Source organism: Lactuca saligna, chromosome 3 (genome assembly GCF_052625555.1).
Source record: "Lactuca saligna cultivar CGN05327 chromosome 3, ASM5262555v1, whole genome shotgun sequence".
NCBI lineage: Eukaryota > Viridiplantae > Streptophyta > Magnoliopsida > Asterales > Asteraceae > Lactuca > Lactuca saligna.
The window spans coordinates 67,796,039-67,819,376 of record NC_136419.1 but is presented as its reverse complement, the minus strand read 5'-3'; the positions used below and the strand labels follow the sequence as shown (position 1 = coordinate 67,819,376).

Here is a 23,338-nt window from a genome sequence, read left to right as displayed (position 1 = left end):
CAATAATAATATAAAAGAAAAGCCATTATCAAAGAATTTTATGTTATTATAAATGTAATCGAACATTCAAAACTATTTACTAAACATAAATTTAATATAATTACACAATATGTTTCTTCTTTTTATCACTAGTTGCTTCTAAAAAGTTCAGGTGGATGATCGATTTGATTTCCATTCGAATATATCATCTTAATTAATTAATATATTACTAGATGATAACGTGTGTATCAAAATTCGATCAAACTAACTCGCATCAAATTAAGTTAAAAAGAAAAGCAATTGCACTCAATCAAGTCGTTTGATTCTATATATCTTATCTCCACTTGTTTATTTCACAATTTTCTATTACGATATACGTCACGCCATAACGCAGCTCAGATGACCTCATTACGATTTATATGCCTATATAATTATGCAACTTATTGATTGAAAACATATGACCAAAAACATATCCATCTTCTACAGTTCTACTTCCAATGGAGTTGGAGGGTTTTCATAAATGTGAAGCTAACTATGTGCCTTTATCACCAGTTAGTTTCTTAGAAAGAGCCGCATTCGTTTACGAAAAAGCAGCATCTGTTATTTATGGTGATGTGACATATACATGGAAAGAAACATACAACCGATGCATAAGACTGGCTTCTGCTCTCTCGATTTTGGGACTTAACCATGGACAAGTTGTAAGTTTCCTGAGCTTTATATATATATTATAACCTTTTTGTTTTGTTATGGTTTCGATGTTATTATGTATATGATTGATTCAGTTTACATATCTGGAGGTTTTGTGCAAGGCCAAATTTGTAAAACCTTTTTGATTTTAGTAAAATACAATTGAACAAGAGTTAACTAATTATAACATACAAAGTATGTTTTTCGTATTTTGTACTTGTACCTCATATCCAAAATCATCGAGATTATGAGAAAATCAACTCCCAATTTCTTAATAAGAAAAATTATTTATGTTAGAATGTCAACTCCTTTCTAGAAGCACATTATTTATATGGCATGCATAATAAATGTTTACAAGATGACGCGTAAAAAGATTAGTTCTTGGACGTAATTTGATTCCACTTACCTAACATGTCTCATTTGTCGTCCTCCTATTAATGCATTTCACATTCTTAAATTATGATCTAATCAGTAGCACCCATCCTCATCAATTTCTGACTTGTTCTTTCTTTGTTATTGATATCTTTAACTTTTATGTGTTATTTAATCCATTGGTGTTGAGACTGGACGAAGGAGGCCATCCTTTGGAGATGGATTTCAATCACAAATCCTTGGCTATGTTAGTTTTGATTTTTGTCACGTGTTTATTAAGTTGTTAGAAAGTTTATTCAGTTAGTTAAGTTAGTTGATGTTTGGTAATCATTTTGGTATTTTAACACATTTTACTCAATGAAAAACTATCTTCATTCTCTCTTAGCCTTGATTTATGACATGGTATCAAATTCACCTTGATATATCCCTTTTCATCTTTTCATCAATCTTCTTCATTCTTTCTTTCTCCCTTTTACTATATGGCAATCTGATGAAATTAATAACTCTCATGTCATTAATGCTTCAAGTCCTTTTTTTCTTGGATATTCTGATAATCCAATTCCATACTCAATTCCAATGTCTTTAATGGAATAGATTTTACTGCTTAGATGAGGTTCATGACTACTATTACTTTATTTCCCAAAAAACAAGATCGGATTTGTTGATGGAACAATTGTTCAACCCCTCTGTCACTTCCTCTTCATACCCAAGCTCAAGTTGGTTTCATGCCAATCAATAGTCATTAGATTCTCTTGACAAAAACATTGTTGATAAGGGTTCTTTTTCTTCAAGCTCAACGATATGAACAATTTGGTGGGGGGTTTGATCAATCAAATCCGACGACAATTACGATCATATGATTTCTCATCTTCCGGTGCCAAATTAACAAAAGTTTGGGATTAACTACATATCTTTTAATATCTCCCTTCGTGTTTATGTGGAGTTGTAGGAATCAATACACATCTTGAAAATCAATGTCTAATTCAACTTCGATAGGTTTAAATGACACTTAGTTGTTTGCTGGTAGTTGATATCAAGTAGCGGATAGCGAATAGCTGGTAGCTGGTAGCGAATAACAAATAGCTGATAGTGGGTAGCATGCAACTGAAAGTTGTAGTTTTTATTTATTATATGAGTGTTTGATAAAAGTAGTTGGAAGCTTTTGAAATATATATATATATATAAAGTTAAATAAAATGACAATTGTTTTAAAAAGACAAATATATCAACATATATTTTTAAAGACAATTCTGGAAATTGGTTTAAAAAAGTCAATGGGGTTTTGTTAAATGTTACATCAAGTAGCATTTGTTTAAACTAAAAGCTAAACGTTCGTGCTGCCAAACGAAACTTTTTATTTAAACAATAGCATCTTGTAAAAAAAATTAGAAACTCTCAAATGTTCTGGACCAAACGCACTCAAAGTCATTCGGTGTCAAATCTTAATGCTTGAGCATTGCTACAACTTATTCTTTAACCGTTCATAATTCTTGATTTAATACATAATAATATCACCTATATGTCTACTATATGTCTATTATAATTGATACATTTTTATTCTATACTGATATATATTATTCCAACACCTCCCCTCCCCTGTCCCCCCCCACCCCACCCCACCCCACCCCACCCACCCACCCCCCCCCCCCACACACACACACACACACCTATATGTCTATTATAATTGATATATTTTTTTCCTATCGGATTCATTCCCTCGTTTTTAACCTTTTTTTATTAATTGAACCTTGCTATATATATATATATATATATATATATATATATATATATATATATATATATATATATATATATATATATATATATATATATATATATATATATATATATATATATATATATATATATATATATATAACTCTTTGATTTGACGGAAAGGAAAGGGCATTTGAGAAATTCGATGATAAAAAATATGTGTGTACAAAATTATTTGTAAGATAATTTACACCAAATTTTATAAAAACAAGAAAATCTTTAAAGTCTATGGATAATAAAGATATAAAAAGGTTTTACAAAATTAATTATATAGAAAATAACTATTTTTATAAAAATGTATTAGCAAAAAGAAATGAAAAAAAAAAAAGTCATAAAAGCTCTACAAAAAATATTTATGAAAAATATTAAGTTTAAAAACAAATATGTAAAAAAAATGTTCAAAATCTTTAAAGTCTATGGATAATAAAGATATAAAAAGGTTTTACAAAATTAATTATATAGAAAATAGCTATTTTTATAAAAATGTATTAGCAAAAAGAACTGAAAAAAAAATCATAAAAGTTCTACAAAAAATATTTATGAAAAATATTAAGTTTAAAAACAAATATGTAAAAAAAATGTTCAAGTTCTACAACAGAATCACATTAAAACGAAACTAGCCAGACACTAAAAAAGTTACAACATACAAACAAGGGAAATATAAGAATTACACCGGTCAAACTAATTTAAAGGATTAAGTCTCCATCTATATTTCAACCATACGAAAGAGATTAACTAAATATCACCGGCTGTCTTTATTGGGTTGCTCCTGAAACTTTTGAAAACTAAAGCATTACTAGTTTTCTATATGCTCCATAAATCAGAATATATGAGGGCCCATAGCAATCTAATCATTTTCTTATTCAACACCAAGGTTTATATCATCGCTAATATGTCAGAAACACCAAGTAGATTTCAATAATATGGACCAATTATAGAACCAACTCCAAACTTTTTTAGCAAAACTACACTTAAAAAAAATGCTCGACATCTTCTTATTCAATACCACAGAGCTGGCAAAGAGACGATGACAAAATCACACATCTAACAACAAGGTTGTCGGTAACTTAGATCTTCTTTAAACATAAACGTCAGACAAAACAATTCATTTTTAGAGGAGCCCAACACTCCCAATGAAAATGAAACATGTTCGGGACCTCTTGCGCAGTAGCCATCAAGTTACGCAAAATTTGAACTGTAAAACCACCCGTCTTGTTACCTTTCTGGACCCATAATAGGATTCGATCCCTATCTTACCAAGGTCAAGCTGATGTGGCATCCAAATTTTAAAAAAAATAAAAATAAAATAATTTTTACGTTTTCGTATTTAGTTTTATTTTTACGTATTCTTTCTACATATTGGTTCACATATAATCTCTTTTTTTAGCAATTTAATTTTCATTCGTTGATTAGAAAAAAAAAATCCTAATTTCTTATTTTTATATATGTTTCGGTATAAATTCGAGTTCTTTACATTTCGATATAAATTTTGTATACTTGTTCGTGATTATTAATCTATACTTTTCTTATATGACTTTGATTCAATATAATACGTTTTCATAAGCTGGTTAGCTAATGTAATCGAGTTTATATATTTATGTACGCACAAGTAATACAATATTAAATTTTTTAATACAATCATCAAAATTTAATTTATATAACGGATTTACAGTGTTATAACACACGGCAAGAAAGTTTCAAAGTTATTATTATTTGTGTGGGGACATTGTTTTTGGCCTCGTCCATACGTGGCATATGCAATGTGAGTGTGCTACCAACTTGTTGATGGTTACACTTTGACTAACAAACATGAAAGACTAATAAAACATGATTTCTTAAAGACTTCGAAGTTAAAACCCTATTATATATTAAGTCTTTTTTGTGTTTGTATTCAAATAATGACTTTTACTATATATATATATATATATATATATATATATATATATATATATATATATATATATATATATATATATATATAACATAATTTTGACTTTGTGAGTGTAAGTTAGTACAGCTAAGAGTATAATATTTTATGTACAATGTACAAACATTAAATGCTTGAAGGTCAACTTTAATCATTAAAATTTAATGATTTCTCACTTGCAACCCTTCTTATTAGTAAACATATATTTTTTATCATTTTATTTTTTTTAAAATATCACTTATATCACCTTAACTTTTTATTTTCAAAGCTTTCGTGTGTATCCACACGTCATCGTATTATATATATATATATATATATATATATATATATATATATATATATATATATATATATATATATATATATATATATATATATTATATGATTTTCATCATTTACTTTTCTAATACGCAACAAAAAAAAAAAAACGTAAAAATATCGTGGCTAAATACAGGCTCAATTACTAGTTATTATTTAAATCATAAAAATATTAAGACAAATTTTCAAAAATAGTCTTTATGGTTTTCATTTTTTTTTTCCCTAAAATAGATCTTATATAACTTGTTTTTTTGCGCTAATGGTCCCTTAGAGCAAACATCGCACACTATCAGTACTTATGATTAACATCTTTACTTTTCTATTTAATATAACATGCATCTTTACTATATTTTGATATTTTGTTTAATTATTAACATCTCTCTCTCTCTCTCTCTCTCTCTCTCTCCATAACCCATCTTCCATCTAGTTTTAACACATAAAAATACCACCACCACCAGTTGCCGACACCGTTGGAGACTTGTTCGTCAGACCACCGTTGATACCAACCTTTTTTCTTTCTTTCTACTGCCACGATGGCCACCTTTCTCTTTCTCTTTCTTCTACTACAATGAATGCATCATTCTGTCAGAGATCATGAAAACCCTAAGGTCGATGTTGACAGTAGCGGTCAAAGGATCAGTTTACCATGTCACCCCCTCTCAAATATGATGTAGATTGCAACGTCGCCCCTCTTTGTCATCAACTTACAACCTAGAGAAACCTTAATCCACTTACAACACCGTCACCACAAACCCTAAACTGGTAAATACGAGATCGAGAATGTGCCGGAAAAACTCTACCAGTTGGCTCCTTCAACTGATTGAGCCGTAGAAGAAGGATTGTTTCAGTGGTTTCTCATGTTGAAGGGTTTTCATATTTGACGACGTTATAGATCTTGCTAGATGACAACAACAAAGGTGCTTCAAATCTACATCGTAGGGGTTAGTTTGGGTAGTCTGGCGTTGTTAAATGTTTTGTTCTCTTTTTTTTTATTCTCCGACGATGTCATTGCCAGATAATGCAAGGGTTCCAGCGAACAATAGTTGTCTGGCGAAGGTGATGATCCGTTAGCGATGGTGGCTAGCAGCTAAATGATGGTTTTGTAAATATCATATGACACTTTTCGTCAATTTCAAATTTGGTTATTCCTGGTTTTTGGTCATTCGTTTTTGGTGTACAGATCATAGCATTCCACATTCTCTGTTAAAGCACATTTAGTTTTATCCCATTAAACATGGGCGCATAGAGAGAGAGGAGAGGGAGTGGGCAGCTACATAGAACCCAAAATTGTTATCATATATTATATATTTTTTAATTTAAAAATAAAAACTTATAATAATGGTAGGAATCTTTTTTTTCTTATTCCTAGTAAGCTTTTGAGGGATTTATTCTTCATTACCAGGTATACGATTGAAATTTTGATTGTATCATTGATATATTTCAATCTAAAGTGTGTTATGACTCCCAATGAATCCAAACAATAAAAACAGCTAAATTTTCTAAAGGTAAAAAAATAATAAAATAAAAATAAAAAAAATAACTTGTTGCCCAAAAATAAAAAACACCACCTAAAACTCAAATATGATAAAGCCAAACCAAATCCCCATAAATATGAAATTAAAAAAACTAAATAAATAAACAATTTTTTGAAAACGAGATGGTATGAACACAATCCTAAAGTGGATAACAAAAGATGAACATAACGTGGTGTGGGGTGGTGGATATGGATGTGGATACAGAAAATCACTCATATCTTACATATATGTCATGTCCTCCCTATTGGATATTCTTTAATAGGATACACGATAAATTAAATTAAGGAATTGCTAGTAGTCGTTGTCAACGATAACGGCAGCATGTAGTTTACTTTATTGACTATTGACAACCATTAACCAAAGAATGTTGACCTAGTGACATCTAAGAAGTAAACGGTCAATAATGTGTTTGTATGTTAAGCCCGTTTTCTTTAAGTACAAAATTTCATGCGAAACTAATTTGTTAAATACTCCATAAATACAATACACAAATGCAAAGCTAATTATATTTGTAATATCTTTATAGCTTAGTCATATAATTGCAATTATCTTAAATTTCTTTTGGAGTCCGGTTTGTTGATCACAACTAGGTTCAATATGGCTTGGTTACAAATGTTGGGTGTTTGGGTAAATAACACCATTTTTTTTGTGGGTTACAAACTTTTTGGAAAACAAATATCTTGAAATAGCCAACATATTCATTTTATTGTATAAAATGGAAACAATATTTTGTTTTTTGATTTTTACCTACTATGTCACACTAGTATTTGAGTCCGTGCTTTATCATGAGTTTTTACGTGTTTTTTTGCGTATTATGAATGATAATTAATTAAACTAATATAGTATATCACAACTTCTTGCATTGCCATACATATTATATAATTTTTTTAGGATAAAGAACAAAAATTATTAAAGAAAATCAAATTAAATTTAATACGACGGATAAACACGAAAATTTAAAAAATGGAAGTGATAATAGCAACATTTTATAAAGTTCAAAGTTGAAGGATCAAAGTAACATTTAAAAAAAATAGAAGAATGGAAAATGCATTTTATAAAGTAGAGGGAAAATCATATATATATATATATATATATATATATATATATATATATATATATATATATATATATATATATATATAAACACACACATACTAGGGTGATGAGGGGTAAGTACGAAAATTTAGAAAATAAAAAAATAAAAGTGATATTTTAAAAAGTTAAAGTTGGAAACACAAAAATGATATTTTAAAAAGTAATGGATAAAAAAATTAAAAAATAAAATAAAATGATAAATTATATAAAGTTGAGATTAAAATTAAATGGCACGTGTTAACATACTTGCACATTTGTTCATAACAATCTTTATGTTTAACTACAATAATATTAATAGTAGATTTGTGCATTGTTCATGACAATATGTACCTTTAGTTATATAGTAACATTACTTACAAACAAAAAGTTAATATATATATATATATATATATATATATATATATATATATATATATATATATATATATATATATATATATATATATATATAAAAGGACTTATTTTACATTTTTTAATTTTTGCTTAAGTTTTGAATATTGCTATTTTGGTCAAAATTTCTCAAATGCAAATTTACAAATTCTTGATAAAATTTGTTTATTTATGACTTTTTTACAACCAACATAAAAAATAGATCAATCTATTTTTTATAAGTTTTGATTTTTTTGTTGGTTCCGTGAATTTTGATTTATTTTTCTATTTTAATTGGCTCTAAGGATTTCGATATATTTTTTCTTTTGATTGTAAAACAATTATAAAAACATCTAAAAAGGTTTTAAAATGTTCCAAAAGGATGTTATAAAAACCTTTTGTAAAAAAAAGTTGTAAAAATATTATAATGTTGCAAAAAATGTTTTAAAAAGTGTTAGAAAAAAGTTTCAAAAAAGTTTTAAAACGTTGTACAAAAGTTGAAAATTTTGGTAAAATACTTTTCATATAAAGTTCAAATAAAAAGTTGTAAAAGCTTTTAAAATAAGTTAATTAGTAAAGTAAAACCAATTTTAATGTGAATTAATAATAAAAAAGAAAAAATGGAAATTTAAACCAAATTTCATAACAAAGTTTAAAAGTCGGACTAAAATTGTAAAATGACATGGTAAAGCAGGTAAAAAAACAAAAATCAGATCGGGTTATTCTTTCAAATAACCAAAACCCCTGTCACTATAACATCAAGATTTCTAGATTGAGTACATATTGGTGAGCACTTATGTTTTTTATTAAGTCATTTAATACTATTACATATCATTCAAAAAAAATCTTTAAGAAAAAGAAAAGGGTTTACGGGTAGCCATGAGTGGTGAAGATGGATTTGCTTCGTTAATCTCTCCAATGTTTTAGAAGGCGTGAGGCGAGGCGTGACGTGGCGACAATGTCAAACCTCAAGATTAACGAGTCATGACTCATGACGAGACATAATGTTTTTCAAAGCGTGATGTAAGACGGTGATTTTGTATTAATTTATAATTATATTACTACATAAAAATAGATTTATATTAAATATAACTAGTTTTTAAAAGTGTTATACCAACAACTAATAACAAAAAGTTAACAAAAACAGAATACTTGTGTATGTCCGATCAAAAAAGGCATAAAAAAAGAGCAAAAAAACATGTATCAAACAAAAAAAACACGTGTTATAACACATGATAACGTGCCATGGCACGTGATAGCACGTCTTGCCACGCGTCACGCCTAACAACAACATTATGAGACTTTTTATAACGGCGAAGTCGCGCCTCACACCATGGTACGCCTTGGCGTGCGCCATGGGGCACGTTTTAGAACACTGAATCTCTCTGTCTTGTAATTCTTCAATAAAAAAAAGCATATGGTAGTGTGGTCTTCAGAGAGCAGTTTTGTGTGATTATGTATGCAACATGCTTCCTTGATGAGGTGTGTCGAAGGTTAGGTCTGGAAAATATTGTTAGTGTATCTCTCATTGGTGTGACACAGTCTTTTATGTCTCTATATATGTTAGCATATCTCATCGCTCCACAAAGTTTCTTTTAGGGAGACAATCTCAAGCTACATGTATATCTTATAAATATGCATGTGTAAAGGAGAAGGAAACTGATGATGGGTGTAGTCTTCGGTAACAATAATAGGTTGGATGGTGAAAGATGGAGTTACAGAAGAGAAGAGATAAGAGAAAGGATGTAGCTAAGGTAAGGTGGGGTGGTCCCCTTTTCAATGCAACATCCCAAAAATTTCAGACAAAAATTTCATTTTAAATTCATTTAAAAACATCCAATAATCATGTCAAAACAACCGAAAGTGTATCATAGTGAAATAACATCAAAGTACAAAACCCCAACACCACATAATGCGAAAAACATGGGCGGATGTGGTGTGATCAAGCTGGGCTCTTCCCTTTCGAGTTGGAAGTACCTGAAATATAAACTGAAAACCGTACGTACAAAGCTTTGTAAGTTCCCCCAAAATACCTCATACCATACACACATACAATTAAAATATATTCGGGTCTATTCCCTCCCCCCCTTCGGTCTCTTTCAACCGGTACCGAGTATATTTCAACCCCCTCGGTCTCTTTTAACCGGTACTAGGTATATTTCAACCTCTTCGGATTCTTTCAACTGGTATAGGGTATATTTCAACCCCTTCGGTCTCTTTCAACCAATATCGGGTCTATTTCATCGACCACAGCTAGCATCTAATCATAACAATAAAAGTCATAGAGACAACAAACATATACAATAATACATGGAATTCTCACGAAGACAATTATCATCCTATTTACATAATCCAGTGAGTCCGTCATTGGTGCCTTCGACCTACGTGATATCAAATCACACTCGAGCTGATGAATCTGAAATTCTCTCACTAAATCACAAATAATAAAAATCCTAATTAGATATTAGGTCATAAACTATAATCGGGGTCACAAATCATCATCCTCAACCTCTAGGGTACAAGACTATTTTACCTTTATCCCTTACTCGGCCCAACCAGCTTCGCCCGATAACTCTATAGTGGCCCAAGGCCCAAAATTGGACCAACCCATAAACCTAACGTCTAACTATGGCCCAACGGATACAAAGCCCAAAATCTAGCTAAGGCCTGAAGCCCAAAAGGAGTCTAAGACCAAAAAGAATGCCCAAGACAATGGAATCCCACTTCACAGCGTATGCCCTACGTACACCTTGTACGTGTACAAGCATTAACTCGAAAAGCAAGTGTTTGACCTAGTATGCCCAGTGTACTGGCCAGATGGAAAATCCTCAACTTTTGACTTGACCACTTAAGTTCTTAACATCCAAACTTCAGATGTACATTATTTTAAGGTCTTAACACGTAAAGTTGGCAACTTTATAGTTTTGCATGACTTAATGGGACCAATACTCGTTTGTTACCATAAAGACCCATAATAAGAGCTCTAACTCATGCATGGTCCAATATACCACATCAAGATAGCATTTTTATGTACAAGGAACATGAGAGAGGCTAAGATGTAGCATTACTAGCTTCTAGAGTAGTTCATACTCCCAATCATGACTTAAGGGACCTTAAAATGCACAAAATCAAGCCCTAAACTAGATCTATCATAAAGAACCATCAAGTTAAGAGCTTTATACCTCCAAAAACTTTCCAAATTAGTGATGGTTCTAGATCCACACGCTTCAACTACACCAATGCTACTTCCAAGAGCTCTTCTTCCTCCAAGATCACCAAAAACACCCTCAAAGGTCACTTCCAAGCTCAAAACACTCAAATAGCAATTAGGGTTTCGTTCTTAGGGTTTGGAGAAGAGGAAGTTGGCCATAAGAAGGTCCAAAAGTAACTTATGGTGTTTAAATATGGCTTAAATCTTAAAAACTAGGGTTTGTCCCAGGTGACCGTACGCCCCACATACTCCACGTACACCTAGTGTACGTGGATGCCTCCATGGCCAACCTTTCTACCCAATACGCCCAACCTATTGGCCAGGGACCCAAATGCAACAAATTTTAAGTTTCAGGCAAAAATAGAAGTACATGAAATTCGAATGTTCCAATTCTCCCCCATTGAACCAGACTTTGCCTTCGACATCCATCGCTACAAACAACTCCGGATAATGCTTCCTCATCTAGACCACAGGCTCCCACATATATTCTAAACCCTTGCGGTGCTACCATTACACCTTTACCAGAACCATCATCTTGTTTTACAGAGCCTTCGCCTTCCTGTTAAGGACGACAATTGGTCTTAATATAATTCAGACGATCATCCACCCAAATATCCTCCAAAGGAACCACCTTGGAATCATCAACCAAATATTTATGCATCTGAGAGACGTGAAACGTGCTATGGATCTGGCTGAGATCCTTAGGTAGATCCTAGCGATAAACAACCCTGCCCACCCAGGCCAAAACCCTAAAAGGACCGATATGCCTGGGGCCCAACTTGCCCCTCTTCCTGAATCAGATGACACTTTTTCAAGGTGACACCTTCAAGAGTACCATGTCCCCAATCCCGAACTCTAGATCTTATCGGTGCTTGTTGATATGGATCCTCTGCCGAATATGTGATGTCTGAAGTCTACCCCAAACCAGTTGGATAAACTCAATAGTCTTGAGTACTACCTCAGTACTCCCTATGACCTGCTGACTGACCTCCCCCTAACATATTGGGGTCCTTCACCCCCTTCCGTAGAGCATCTTAAAAGGAGGTCGATTAATGATGGTGTGATAACTGTTGTTATACGAAAACTCTGCCAAAGCGAGATACGTATCCCAACTCCCACCAAAATTCGATACACATGCCTGAAGCATATCCTCCAAGGTCTAGATAGTCCGCTCACCCTGTCCCTTAGTCTGCGAGTGGAAAGTCATGCTGAAATGCATATGAGTACTTAACTCCTCGTGAAACCTCTTCTAGAGCCTGGAAGTAAATTGTACATCCCTGTCTAAAATCACTGACACCGGCACCGCATGCCGTGCCACAATGTAAATGTCAACCAACCTCTCCTGATAGATACTCTCCTAAATCGAAATGAAATGAACGCTCTTTTTCAATCCATCCATGATGACCCATATGGAATCCACTCCGCGCGCTGTCCGCAGCAACTTCGTGATGAAATCCATAATAACATCTTCCCATTTCCAAATAGGAATGTCTAATAGTTGTAACTTGTCATGAGGTTGCTGATCTTGACCTTGAATTTCCTGCAAATCAAGCACTTCTCTACATCCCAGGGCACATCTCGCTTCATGCATGGACACCAATAGTTGAGTCGGAGATCTCTATACATCTTTGGTTCTCTAGGATGAATAGAAAACCTCGAATTGTACGCATCTTCCATCAAAACCTGGTGTGCACCACCCAAATACGGAACCACACCCTCCGATAAAGAGTCAATAATCCTCGACTATCAAAATCGAAGGAAGCCACCTGACCTACTATGCTCTCATTCTTTCGGTGCTCTTCATTCATAGTCTTAACCTGAGCCTCTTGGATCTGCTTTAAAAGTGGGGTATTCATTTTCATCCTCAAAGACATATCCCTGATTGGAGTTTCAAACGCCTTACATATGAGAGCATCAACCACTACATTAGCGTTCCTCGGGTGATAAAGGATCTCATAATCATAATCCTTTACCACATCCAACCATCTACACTGCCTCATGCTCAGATTCAGTTGATCTATCACATACCTTAGGATCTTGTGATTCGTGTATATAGTACAACAAACCCCGTAGTGGTAATGTCGCCAAATCTTGAGAGCAAACACCACCACCCTTAACTCGAAATCGTGTGTAGGGTAATTCACCTCATGTGGCTTCAGCTGCCTCAAAGTGTAAGCGATCACATGACCCCGCTGGATCAATATTGCACCCAAACTCGTTATCGACGCATCACAATAAGCCAAAAAAATCCTCACCCTCCGACAAGGTCAGAATCAGCGCCTCATATAATCTATATCTCAATGTCTCAAAAGTTGCTTGCTGCTCATGCCCCCAACGAAACGTGATGGTCTTCTTCATCAATCGAGTCAAAGTAACCGCTATCTTGGAGAAATTGAAAATGAATCTTAGATGACTTGCTAATCCAAGGACACTCTGAATCTCAGATGGAAACTTCGAAACCTCCTACCTCATCACCGCCTCAACCTTGGCTGGATCGACCAAAATACCATTTAGGTTGATAAGGTGCCCCAGAAACTGCACCTCGCGCAACCAGAACTCACACTTAGAGAACTTTGTATACAGTCTCTCCCTCCTAAGAGTCTCTAATACCTCCCTTAAATGCTCCTTATGCATCTCCTAGGTCTTAGAATATGCCAGCATATCATCAATAAACAAAATCACAAATCGATCCAACATAGGTTTGCATATGCAATTTGTGAGATCCATAAATCCGACTAGACCATTGGTAAGCCTGAAGGGCATCACCACAAACTCATAATGACCATAAAGAGTCTGGAAGGCCGTCTTTTATGTATCCTCCTCTCTGAACCTCATCTGATGATAACACGAACACTGTTCAATCTTGAAAAAACAAGATGCACCCTAAAGTTGGTCAAATAAATCATCAATCTTTGGAAGTGGTAATGGTTTTTCATTGTTAGCTTATTCAGCTACCGGTAATCGATACAGATCTGATTCGACCCATCCTTCTTCTTCACAAACAAGATCGGCGTTCCCCATAGCGAACTACTCAGATGAATAAATCTCTTGTCTAACAGCTCCTGCAGCTGTGTAGACAACTCATGTATCTCTGGAGGTGCTAATCGATAAGGTGCATTAGCTATTGGAGCCGAACCAGGAACCAAGTTAATCCGAAGCTCCACCTACCTCTCCGGAGGCACACCAGGAAAATCCTTCAGAAATACATTCGGGTATGCCCGAACAATTGGAACATCATCCACAAGCTCTTTACCCTTCTCCCAGGTATCCATAACATAGGCAACAAATTCGAAACAACCATGCTAAAGATAGTGTCTGGCCTTAGTTGTTAAACATAGAACTGGTCCACAAGCACTAACTCTCCCCTACATGGGATCCTAGTACGCACCAAGTGCTACTCATAATCAATCACTACCCCATTGGGGCTCAACCAATCCATCCCTATAATAACCTTGTTCTCACATAGGGGAATATGAACTAAATCGATCGAGTGTCGCTCATTCAATAAATCTAAAACACAACCTGATGAACCCTTGATACTCGCACATGACAATCAACAATAATTTGAACCTCTAATGGATAATCTAGCTCCCCCGCGCATCGACAAATCTCTTGCTGAGTGTGAGAGATACAAAGGATCGGGTAGCCCCTGAATCAAACAAAACTAAAGCAGAGATACCATTCACATGGAACAACCCTAAAAGCAAACACAAAATATAAGCAGGAAAAATAACATAAATAAAGAGATAAGGAGAAGATACATACCCATCACCACATCTGGTGTTGTACTAGCCTCCTCGACTGTTAGATGAAATGCCTTGTTCCGAACAACTGAGACCTCTTCCTTGCCCAGGCAGCCATCAGTGATCCTCAGAAGTACCGGAGCAGGTGCTTCTACTGGTCCCACTTCTGCTAAACTCAGGCAGTTGGCCTTCTTATGGTCCATCTGATGACAATGGAAGAAAATCAGATCAGATCCCTGGGTAGTAATGGTGGTGGTACAATCCCTACCGAAGTGTCCTATATTTCCACACTTATAGTAGCCCGAACCACCCTCCCTACATACTTCATCATGTGTCTTGCCGCCCTTGCCATAGCGGTCCCGACCCTATTGGCCCCTCAATCTAGAATCGAAACCCTTGGGTTTCTTCGCCGAAATCCCAATCGTCTGCCCATGCTCCGCCTTCCACTTAACTATGTGCTCTAAATCAATATCCCGTTCATGAACTCCGGATATCATATCATCCAATATCGAGCAGGTAGAAAAAGTGACAAACTCCCGAATATTTGGTCTCAACATGTCATGGTACCGAGTCTTCCATATCGCCTCGTTTATGGCATACTGAAGTATCAATAGGGCTCTTTCTCTGAACTTGGCGGTGATCTCCTCCATGGTCTCAGTCTTATGTCGCATATCCAGAAACTACCTCGCTAATTGTTGCACCTCAACAGCTGGTACAAACTACGATCGAAACTGGGTCATAAAATCTGACCATGACATGGCCTCAATAGTTCGGCCCCCCAAAGTATAGCCAATCTCATCCCATCAATCCTAATCTCGCTCCCTCAGATAAACTCACCTTCAACTCCTTGGGGCAAAAGCTCATCATCTGGGAACACTCAATATCTACTAGCCAACGCATGATGGCAATAGGGTCCTTCACCTCAAAGAATTATGGCACCCACATCCCCTGAAATCCTTAAAGAAGTACATGTGGGCCCCAAACTCACTAGCGGAAAGATCAGCCCTAAAGATCCAAAGACAATTCTCCATCAACTCAATGATACCCTCCTTGGTCGACCCAAACATTAGTAGGGTCGCATCAAGGATACCTATAGTAATATCAGACGCAATGAAATCACGTAAACCCTCATCAATTGGTTCGGTTCCCTTACCCATACTAGATCTAGATCCTGAACCTCCTGCTTCACTACATGTCATCACCATGCTGAAACATAACACATAAATAATCAATACACACACAAAGAGGTTCACACTCTCGAGCTCCCTAGATTCATCATGGTATTCCTTCCTTTGGGTATAAATCATGTGCTTCCAGTAGTACGAGGCCAATACTACATTCCACACCTATTTATACCCTCCCCAAGGACTACCTTGAATCTTGCAAGTCACTCCTTCCTATCTAAAACTCTCCTCACACTATAAGGCATCCCACATACCAATACATATTCCAAGAACTTCATAGGGTTCCCTTCCTCACCATTCCCCACCATCAGTTGTAGAAGGAGCTTCCCCGACTAGCTTACAAATACAATTATACTCCATCGACTCCAGATAATTCTTTGAATGAAAGGTATCACACTACAACGGTTAGACTCAAACAAGAGTTGTGCAATAAATTTAAATCCTAACCTTCTAAATTTATCTAGTCTCAGTAATATGTAACCTAGAATATTCGCTTACTAGTTAGCTGAAGTAAATGGGAACTCCTAAAAAAGCACAAAGCAAGCAGCATTCGAGCATCGAGTAATCAGAATCAATGCATAACCTAAACAAGTCGTCCTATCACTGACTAATCAATACTAGTAGGCAAGTCTATAAGCTTATACAATAAACACATAAAGGCATCACTCCTAGCATTATATCATGCAATCTTAAGCAAATCCTTAGTCCTAGTCTAGCATGCTATTCTCATATCATAGCATGAAACATTTAATATGTATGTACATCTTAAGAAGACTCACTTGAGCTCGGCTGAATGCACACATCACATCCATTTCTTTTATTAAAATCCCTTAATTAAAATGTCCCTTTTTTATGGAAAATCTACCAAATCCTTAATTTGAGTTCAGGCACACCCAAGATTATGTCGTGAATCTCTCAAACCAAGGCTCTGATACCAACTTGTAACATCCCAAAAGTTTTGACAAAAATTTTATTTTAAATTCATTTCAAAACATCCAATAATCATGTCAAAACAACCAAAAGTGTATCATAATGAAATAACATCGCAGTACAAAATCCCAAAACCACACAATGTGGAAAACATGGGCGGATGCGGTGCGATCAAGACGGACCCTTCCCTTTCGAGTTGGAAGTTCCTGAAACATAAACTGAAAACCGTAAGCACAAAGCTTAGTAAGCTCCCTCAAAATACCTCATACCATATATACACACAATCAAAACATATATGGGTCTATTTCACCCTTTTCGATCTCTTTCAACTGATATCAGGTATATTTCAACCCCTTCGGTCTCTTTCAATCGTTATCGGGTCTATTTTACCTCCTAAAACTAGCATATAATTATAACGGTGATAGTCACAGAAAAAACAAACATATATAAGCATACAGGGAATTGTCACAAAGACAACTATCATCCTACTAACATAATCCAGTGGGTTGGCATTAGTGCCTTCGACCCATGTTTAGACTGAAGATATCAAATCACACTTGAGCTATTGAATCATGAAATTCTCTTACTAAATGACAAATAATAATTAAAAACATTAATTAGATATTAGGTCATAAACCACAAACACGGTCCCAATTCATCATTCTTAACCTCTAGGGTAAATGACTATTTTACCCTTTTCTATAGTGGCCCAAGGCCCGAAAATGGCCCAATCGATAAACCTAAAGTCTAACTATGGACCAACGGATACAAAGCCGAAAATTTAGCTAAGGCCCAAATCCCAAAAGGAGTCCAAGACCAAAAAGAAGGCCCAAAACAATAGAAGCCTATTTAACAGTGTACGCCCTTCGTACAACTCATACACATAGCATACGAGAGTTGACTCGAAAAGCGGGTGCTTGACCTTGTATGCCCAACGTATACGCAACGCACTAGCTAGATGGAAAATCCTCAACTTTTTACTTAGCCACTTCAATTCTTAACATCCAAACTTTAGATCTACATCATTTTAAGGTCGTTACATGTAAAGTTTGCAAATTTACAGTTTTGCATGACTTAATGGGACCCAATACTTCTTTTTGACCATTAAGACCCATAATAAGATCCCTAACTCATGCATGGTCCAATATAACACATCAAGACAACATTTTATTGTACAAGGAACATCATAGAGGCTAAGATCTAGCATCCCTGGCTTCTAGAGTAGCTCATACTCCCAATCATGACTTAATGGACCCTAAAATGCACAAAATCAAGCCCTAAACTAGAACTAGCTATCATAAAGAACCGTCAACTTAAAGAGTTTTACACTTCAAAAAGCTTTTCAAGTTGGTGATGGTTCTGGATGCACAAGCTTCAACTACATAAATGCAACTTCCAAGAGCTCTTCTTCCTTCAAGATCACCAAAACACCCTTAAAGGTCACTTCCAAGCTCAAAACACTCAAATGACAATCAGGGTTTCTTTCTCAGGGTTTGGAGAGGTAGAGGCTGGTCATAAGAAGGTCAAATAACAACTTAATGTGTTTAAATAAGGCTCAAACCCTAAAATTTTGGGTTTGTCCCAGGTGACCGTACGCCCCACGTACTCCACGTACACCTAGCGTATGTGGATGTCTGCGCGATCAACCTTTCGACCCAGTATGCCCTGCGTACTCCTAGCGTACGCCCATCGTACTGGCCAAGGACCAAAATGCAATAGATTTTAAGTTTGAGGGCAAAATAGAAATACCAAAAATGCAAATGCTACATTTAATTTCCTAATTATAAGACTATTAAAAAAATATTAAAAAATATAGAAAATATATTAAAATGGTATGGTGGGAATTTCAAATTTGATAGGAAGATAATCCACAAAAAAATTATTATATTTGCAAGTTGAAAACATATTGGACTTTTATCTCGATTTCTTGAAAATAAAAACCACTTAAAATGTATCAAAATGATGTGACTCCAAAAACCGACCCTTTAATAGTCTGTATAAATGACCTTTGATCTAGGATATCTTGTGTCACCCTCTCATTAATACCTCTTACCCACCATTTATAATGGCAAAAAGAAAAAAAAACACAGAGTGTACCAAACACGAAAATACTTACAATCAAAGATAGTGCCAATATTCTTATAAGTTGCTTAGATAATGATTAGTCGAATAGACTTAGGGAGAACATCATGTTGATAAAAATGCAAATGCTTGAATACTAATCATGGACATTGTAGTAAAAGGTTTCCATAATGACGACTTCGGGGATGAAATTTGATATTGAACACCATTTTATTCTTAAATAGCTTTTCTTTTAGGTGCTTTATCATAGACGTAGTCTTTATCACAAATCGACCAATTTTGTCATTCTCATAAAAATAAATATAAAAAAGATAAAAAAAACATCGGGTGGTATATCTCAAAAGGATAGCTATCCTACTCCACATCCTCTAACGATGAACTCTATCGATGTTTGAGTTCTTTCACTTTTCGTCGCAAGTATTTAATTGTGATGTTATCTTTTTCTATATGCATATCTCGTATTTTTCGAGCGTCAATTGCTCCATCTTTTTGCCTAATGTTGTGGTTTGCAGCTACACAAAGTCTTCCACACTAATGTACTATCTCAATGGACTCTAATACTAAATGACATGGAAAACATAAAATAAAAATGATTGGACTTGATAGTAACAATGCACAACAAGAACAATTTGTGTTGTTAGGTTTTTTTCATGATTTTTCAAAACATGTAAAATTATAATAATCATAAAGAATTGTCTATGGTTTAGTAGATACTTATTAACTAATAAGTATAAATTAAAATAACCCTAAAAATGCATTAAAATTCGATAACTCGAAAAACTACTCATTAATTTCCCGCCCGAATGGCCTTTGAGCAAGGATTTATGCATCACAACCTTACAACATACTAAATGGAGATACAACACCCATAAAATACATGTTTTAGTGACTTAAGTATAGGATAACTACAAAATGTTGTATCTTGTACGGACCAATTTCTTAAGTGTAGGAATCAACTCTCAATGAATCGTTTTGGATGTAGCAAAACAAGTGAGAACGATTTTACAAGTCAATGCTTGTTTCCAGATTCTTATGAATTTTATGTACAACAAATATATCATGTATAATTTGTATAATATCTTAAAATAATTAACAATATAACTGTTTTTTGAGTAAAAATATTTGACAAATATGTTAGTATATTAGGTGATTTTCAATTACCCGACCGTTTTCTTAGCTAAACTTTTAGTTATACATTTATACTAACTAAACTCACGATGGAAAAAACTATATTTTAAATTAAATACTTTTATTATGAATTTAAAAATGACCACTTAAGCCTTTAACAATATATCCTAATTTTTTAATGCTCCTAACAATAACATAATGTCATTATAGGTAGCCGCTTTGGCACCAAATGTACCTGCCCTCTATGAGCTGCATTTTGGTGTTCCGATGGTCGGTGCGATCCTTTCTGCACTCAACACAAGTCTCGATCCACTCACATTAGCAATCACACTCCAACAACTGGAACCCAAAATCATATTTGTTCATCATCAACACATTCAAACTGTTCTTGAAGCATTCCGGGTACTATCGCCGGAAAAACCAGCAACACCATCACCACGCCTAGTTCTCATAAGCGGAAAACATTCCGCCACTGTCCCATCAAACACTCTCTGTTACAACGATCTTCTTTCTTTAGGAAAACCCGATTTCAAGATCATAAATCCAAATGATGAATGTGATCCAATTTCCATAAATTTCACTTCAGGCTCAACCGGGAAGCCCAAGGGGGCTATATATAGCCATAGAGCGGCGTACTTAAACTCTTTGGCAGTTATCTTCAGATACGATATGAGAAAAAGGCCAGTTTTCTTATGGACGGTGGATATGTTTCGCTGCAACGGGTGGTGCTTTCCATGGGTGGTGGCGGCATTGGGTGGCACTAATATTTGCATCAAAGAAGTCACAGCGGAGATTATCTTTGATTCGATTGTGATCCATAAGGTAACACACTTGTGTGGTTCGCCTACCATTTTAGACAAGATCGCAAGTTCCAAAGCCAAACCTATTCCATCACCGGTTGATCTAATTGTGGCCGGACCTTTGCCACCTTCAGATACCATTCTGAAAATTGAGAGCATGGGATTCAACATTCACCATGGGTATGGAATGACAGAAGCTCTAGGACCCATGACTCATACATCTTTGAGAACAGGAAACGAAAAGGATAATGAGAACATAACATGTCGCGAAGGAACTCACAACATTTTAATGGAAAATGTCGATGTGAAAGACCCTGAAACAATGATCAGTGTACCATATGACGGGAAGACGATCGGTGAAGTTGTGTTTAGAGGTAATGTTATGATGTCCGGGTACCTTAAGAACATCGAAGGGACACAAAAGGCGTTTAAGGGCGGGTGGTATAGAACTGGGGACCTTGGTGTTAGAAACCCTAATGGTGATATAGTAATGAAGGATCGAGTTTTGGATAGCATTGTTTCTGAAGGGGACATTGTGAGCACACTAGAGATTGAACAAGTTATAAAGAATCATCCCTTCATAAAAGAAGTTGCGGTTGTTGGGAAGCCAAACCATATTGTTGGTCAAAGTCCTTCTGCATTTGTGACACTGAAAGATGATTGTACTTTAAGTAGCAACGATATCATCAAGTTTTGTGAGGAAGAACTGTTGCCTCGGAATATGATCCCTATAGACGTTGTATTTGGGATTTTGCCCAAAAATTCCACGGGCAAAATTCTAAAATATGTTCTTAGGGAAAAAGCCAAGGCCATTGAGGCTATCAACTTGATGAATGGACATTGAGTGTTTATGATTTTAACTCCCACTTGTTTTGTATCTATCTCAAATAAGATATTCTATATATACATGTTATAGTATGAAACTTCAATTTTTATTGTTTTCATTCTAGATAGCATGATTCAAAGTTTTATACTTGTCAAAATAATGGAACGTTGCAACAAGGTGCTTTAATTTTCTCATTCCAATGACGCATCCATGATGGAATAAATTTTATATAGTTTAATGAATTTACACAATATTATTTTAATTTTTATATATTTTAATTTTTTCTTTAAAGTTCGTTCAACTATATTTTAATTTTCATACATTTTAATTTTTTCTTTTAAATTCATTCAACTATACAAAAGGCCAATAGAATATACTTAAAAAGATTATTTGTTAATCATTATATATTATCAAAGTTTATTAATTAATGAATAGTTCACCGAACACTAAATTTTATATTATTGAATGTTAATGTAAAAATTTATTATGATTGAGTTTAGTTAATTGAATGAGATTCCACGTTAATCAACTATTTTATTTATTTTTTATTTTATTTATTTTTTGAAACGTTAAATCTAACATACTCCTAAACTACACCTTAAATTCACATATGTCTACGACGGGACTTGAACCGTCAATCTCAAAAAAGGAGAGCAACACCGAATACCGTTGAGTTAGAAACCATTTGGATGCTTTAATCAATAGTCCTATTTATTTATTTATTTATTTTTGCATTGTACTAGAAAACAACATCATGTTCGAGCTCAATTCCAAAAAGCTTGATATAAATGAGAAAGAATAGTTGGAAAATTAGGATAAACAAAATTTTCGTTAATACAATTAGAGTTGTACAAAAGCAAACAATTTTGAAAAACCAATTATTTGGTTTTATGTTTTGGAAAGACATTTCTTTTTTTCTTTTTTCTTTTCAGTTTGATTTCTTTATATATAAAACTCAAAAAAGAAAAAACCTGAATAGAATCGAAATACCCAAAATGATGTTTTATATATAAATTTAAGGGATTTATGCATTATAGCACAGTAAAATTTGGCGAATTTACACATTTAATCACTCAAGTATTTTTTGTGCTTATTTGGTCCATAACATTAGGAAATACCGGTTAATTAAGGGTTTGAGGGAAACTGTATCCTATTTACGGGTAACATGATGATGTAGCTGAATATTTTGAGCAAAACCCATATGGGATTTTTGACACTTTAACACAACAAAGTTTGGCGTATTTACACATTTAGTCAATCCTAACTTTAGGATTGAGCAAAACCCATATTCTTAACAAACTTATCCCTCTGCAAATATGGTTCTTACGCTAAGCATACTTGGGGCGTACACATGACGTAGTTCATTAGATGGA

The 23,338-nt window shown here is 34.4% G+C and overlaps 1 protein-coding gene across 1 annotated transcript; it reads left to right on the top strand.

Moving 5' to 3' along the window:
• Nucleotides 1–448: 448 nt before the first annotated feature.
• LOC145036807 (butanoate--CoA ligase AAE1-like) lies at nucleotides 449–22,159 on the top strand. The gene is made up of 2 exons (XM_078985293.1): nucleotides 449–680; nucleotides 20,550–22,159. Exons 1-2 carry the CDS (start codon nucleotides 477–479, stop codon nucleotides 21,981–21,983), a joined length of 1,638 nt encoding a protein of 545 aa, XP_078841419.1. The 5' UTR covers nucleotides 449–476; the 3' UTR covers nucleotides 21,984–22,159.
• Nucleotides 22,160–23,338: the final 1,179 nt, after the last annotated feature.

Bases quoted from the DNA above. Each gene is read 5' to 3' on its own strand.
- LOC145036807 (XM_078985293.1), top strand. From the start codon at position 477: ATGGAGTTGGAGGGTTTTCATAAATGTGAAGCTAACTATGTGCCTTTA. The intron at 681-20,549 runs GTAAGTTTCCTG...ATGTCATTATAG, and splicing joins GACTTAACCATGGACAAGTT to GTAGCCGCTTTGGCACCAAA.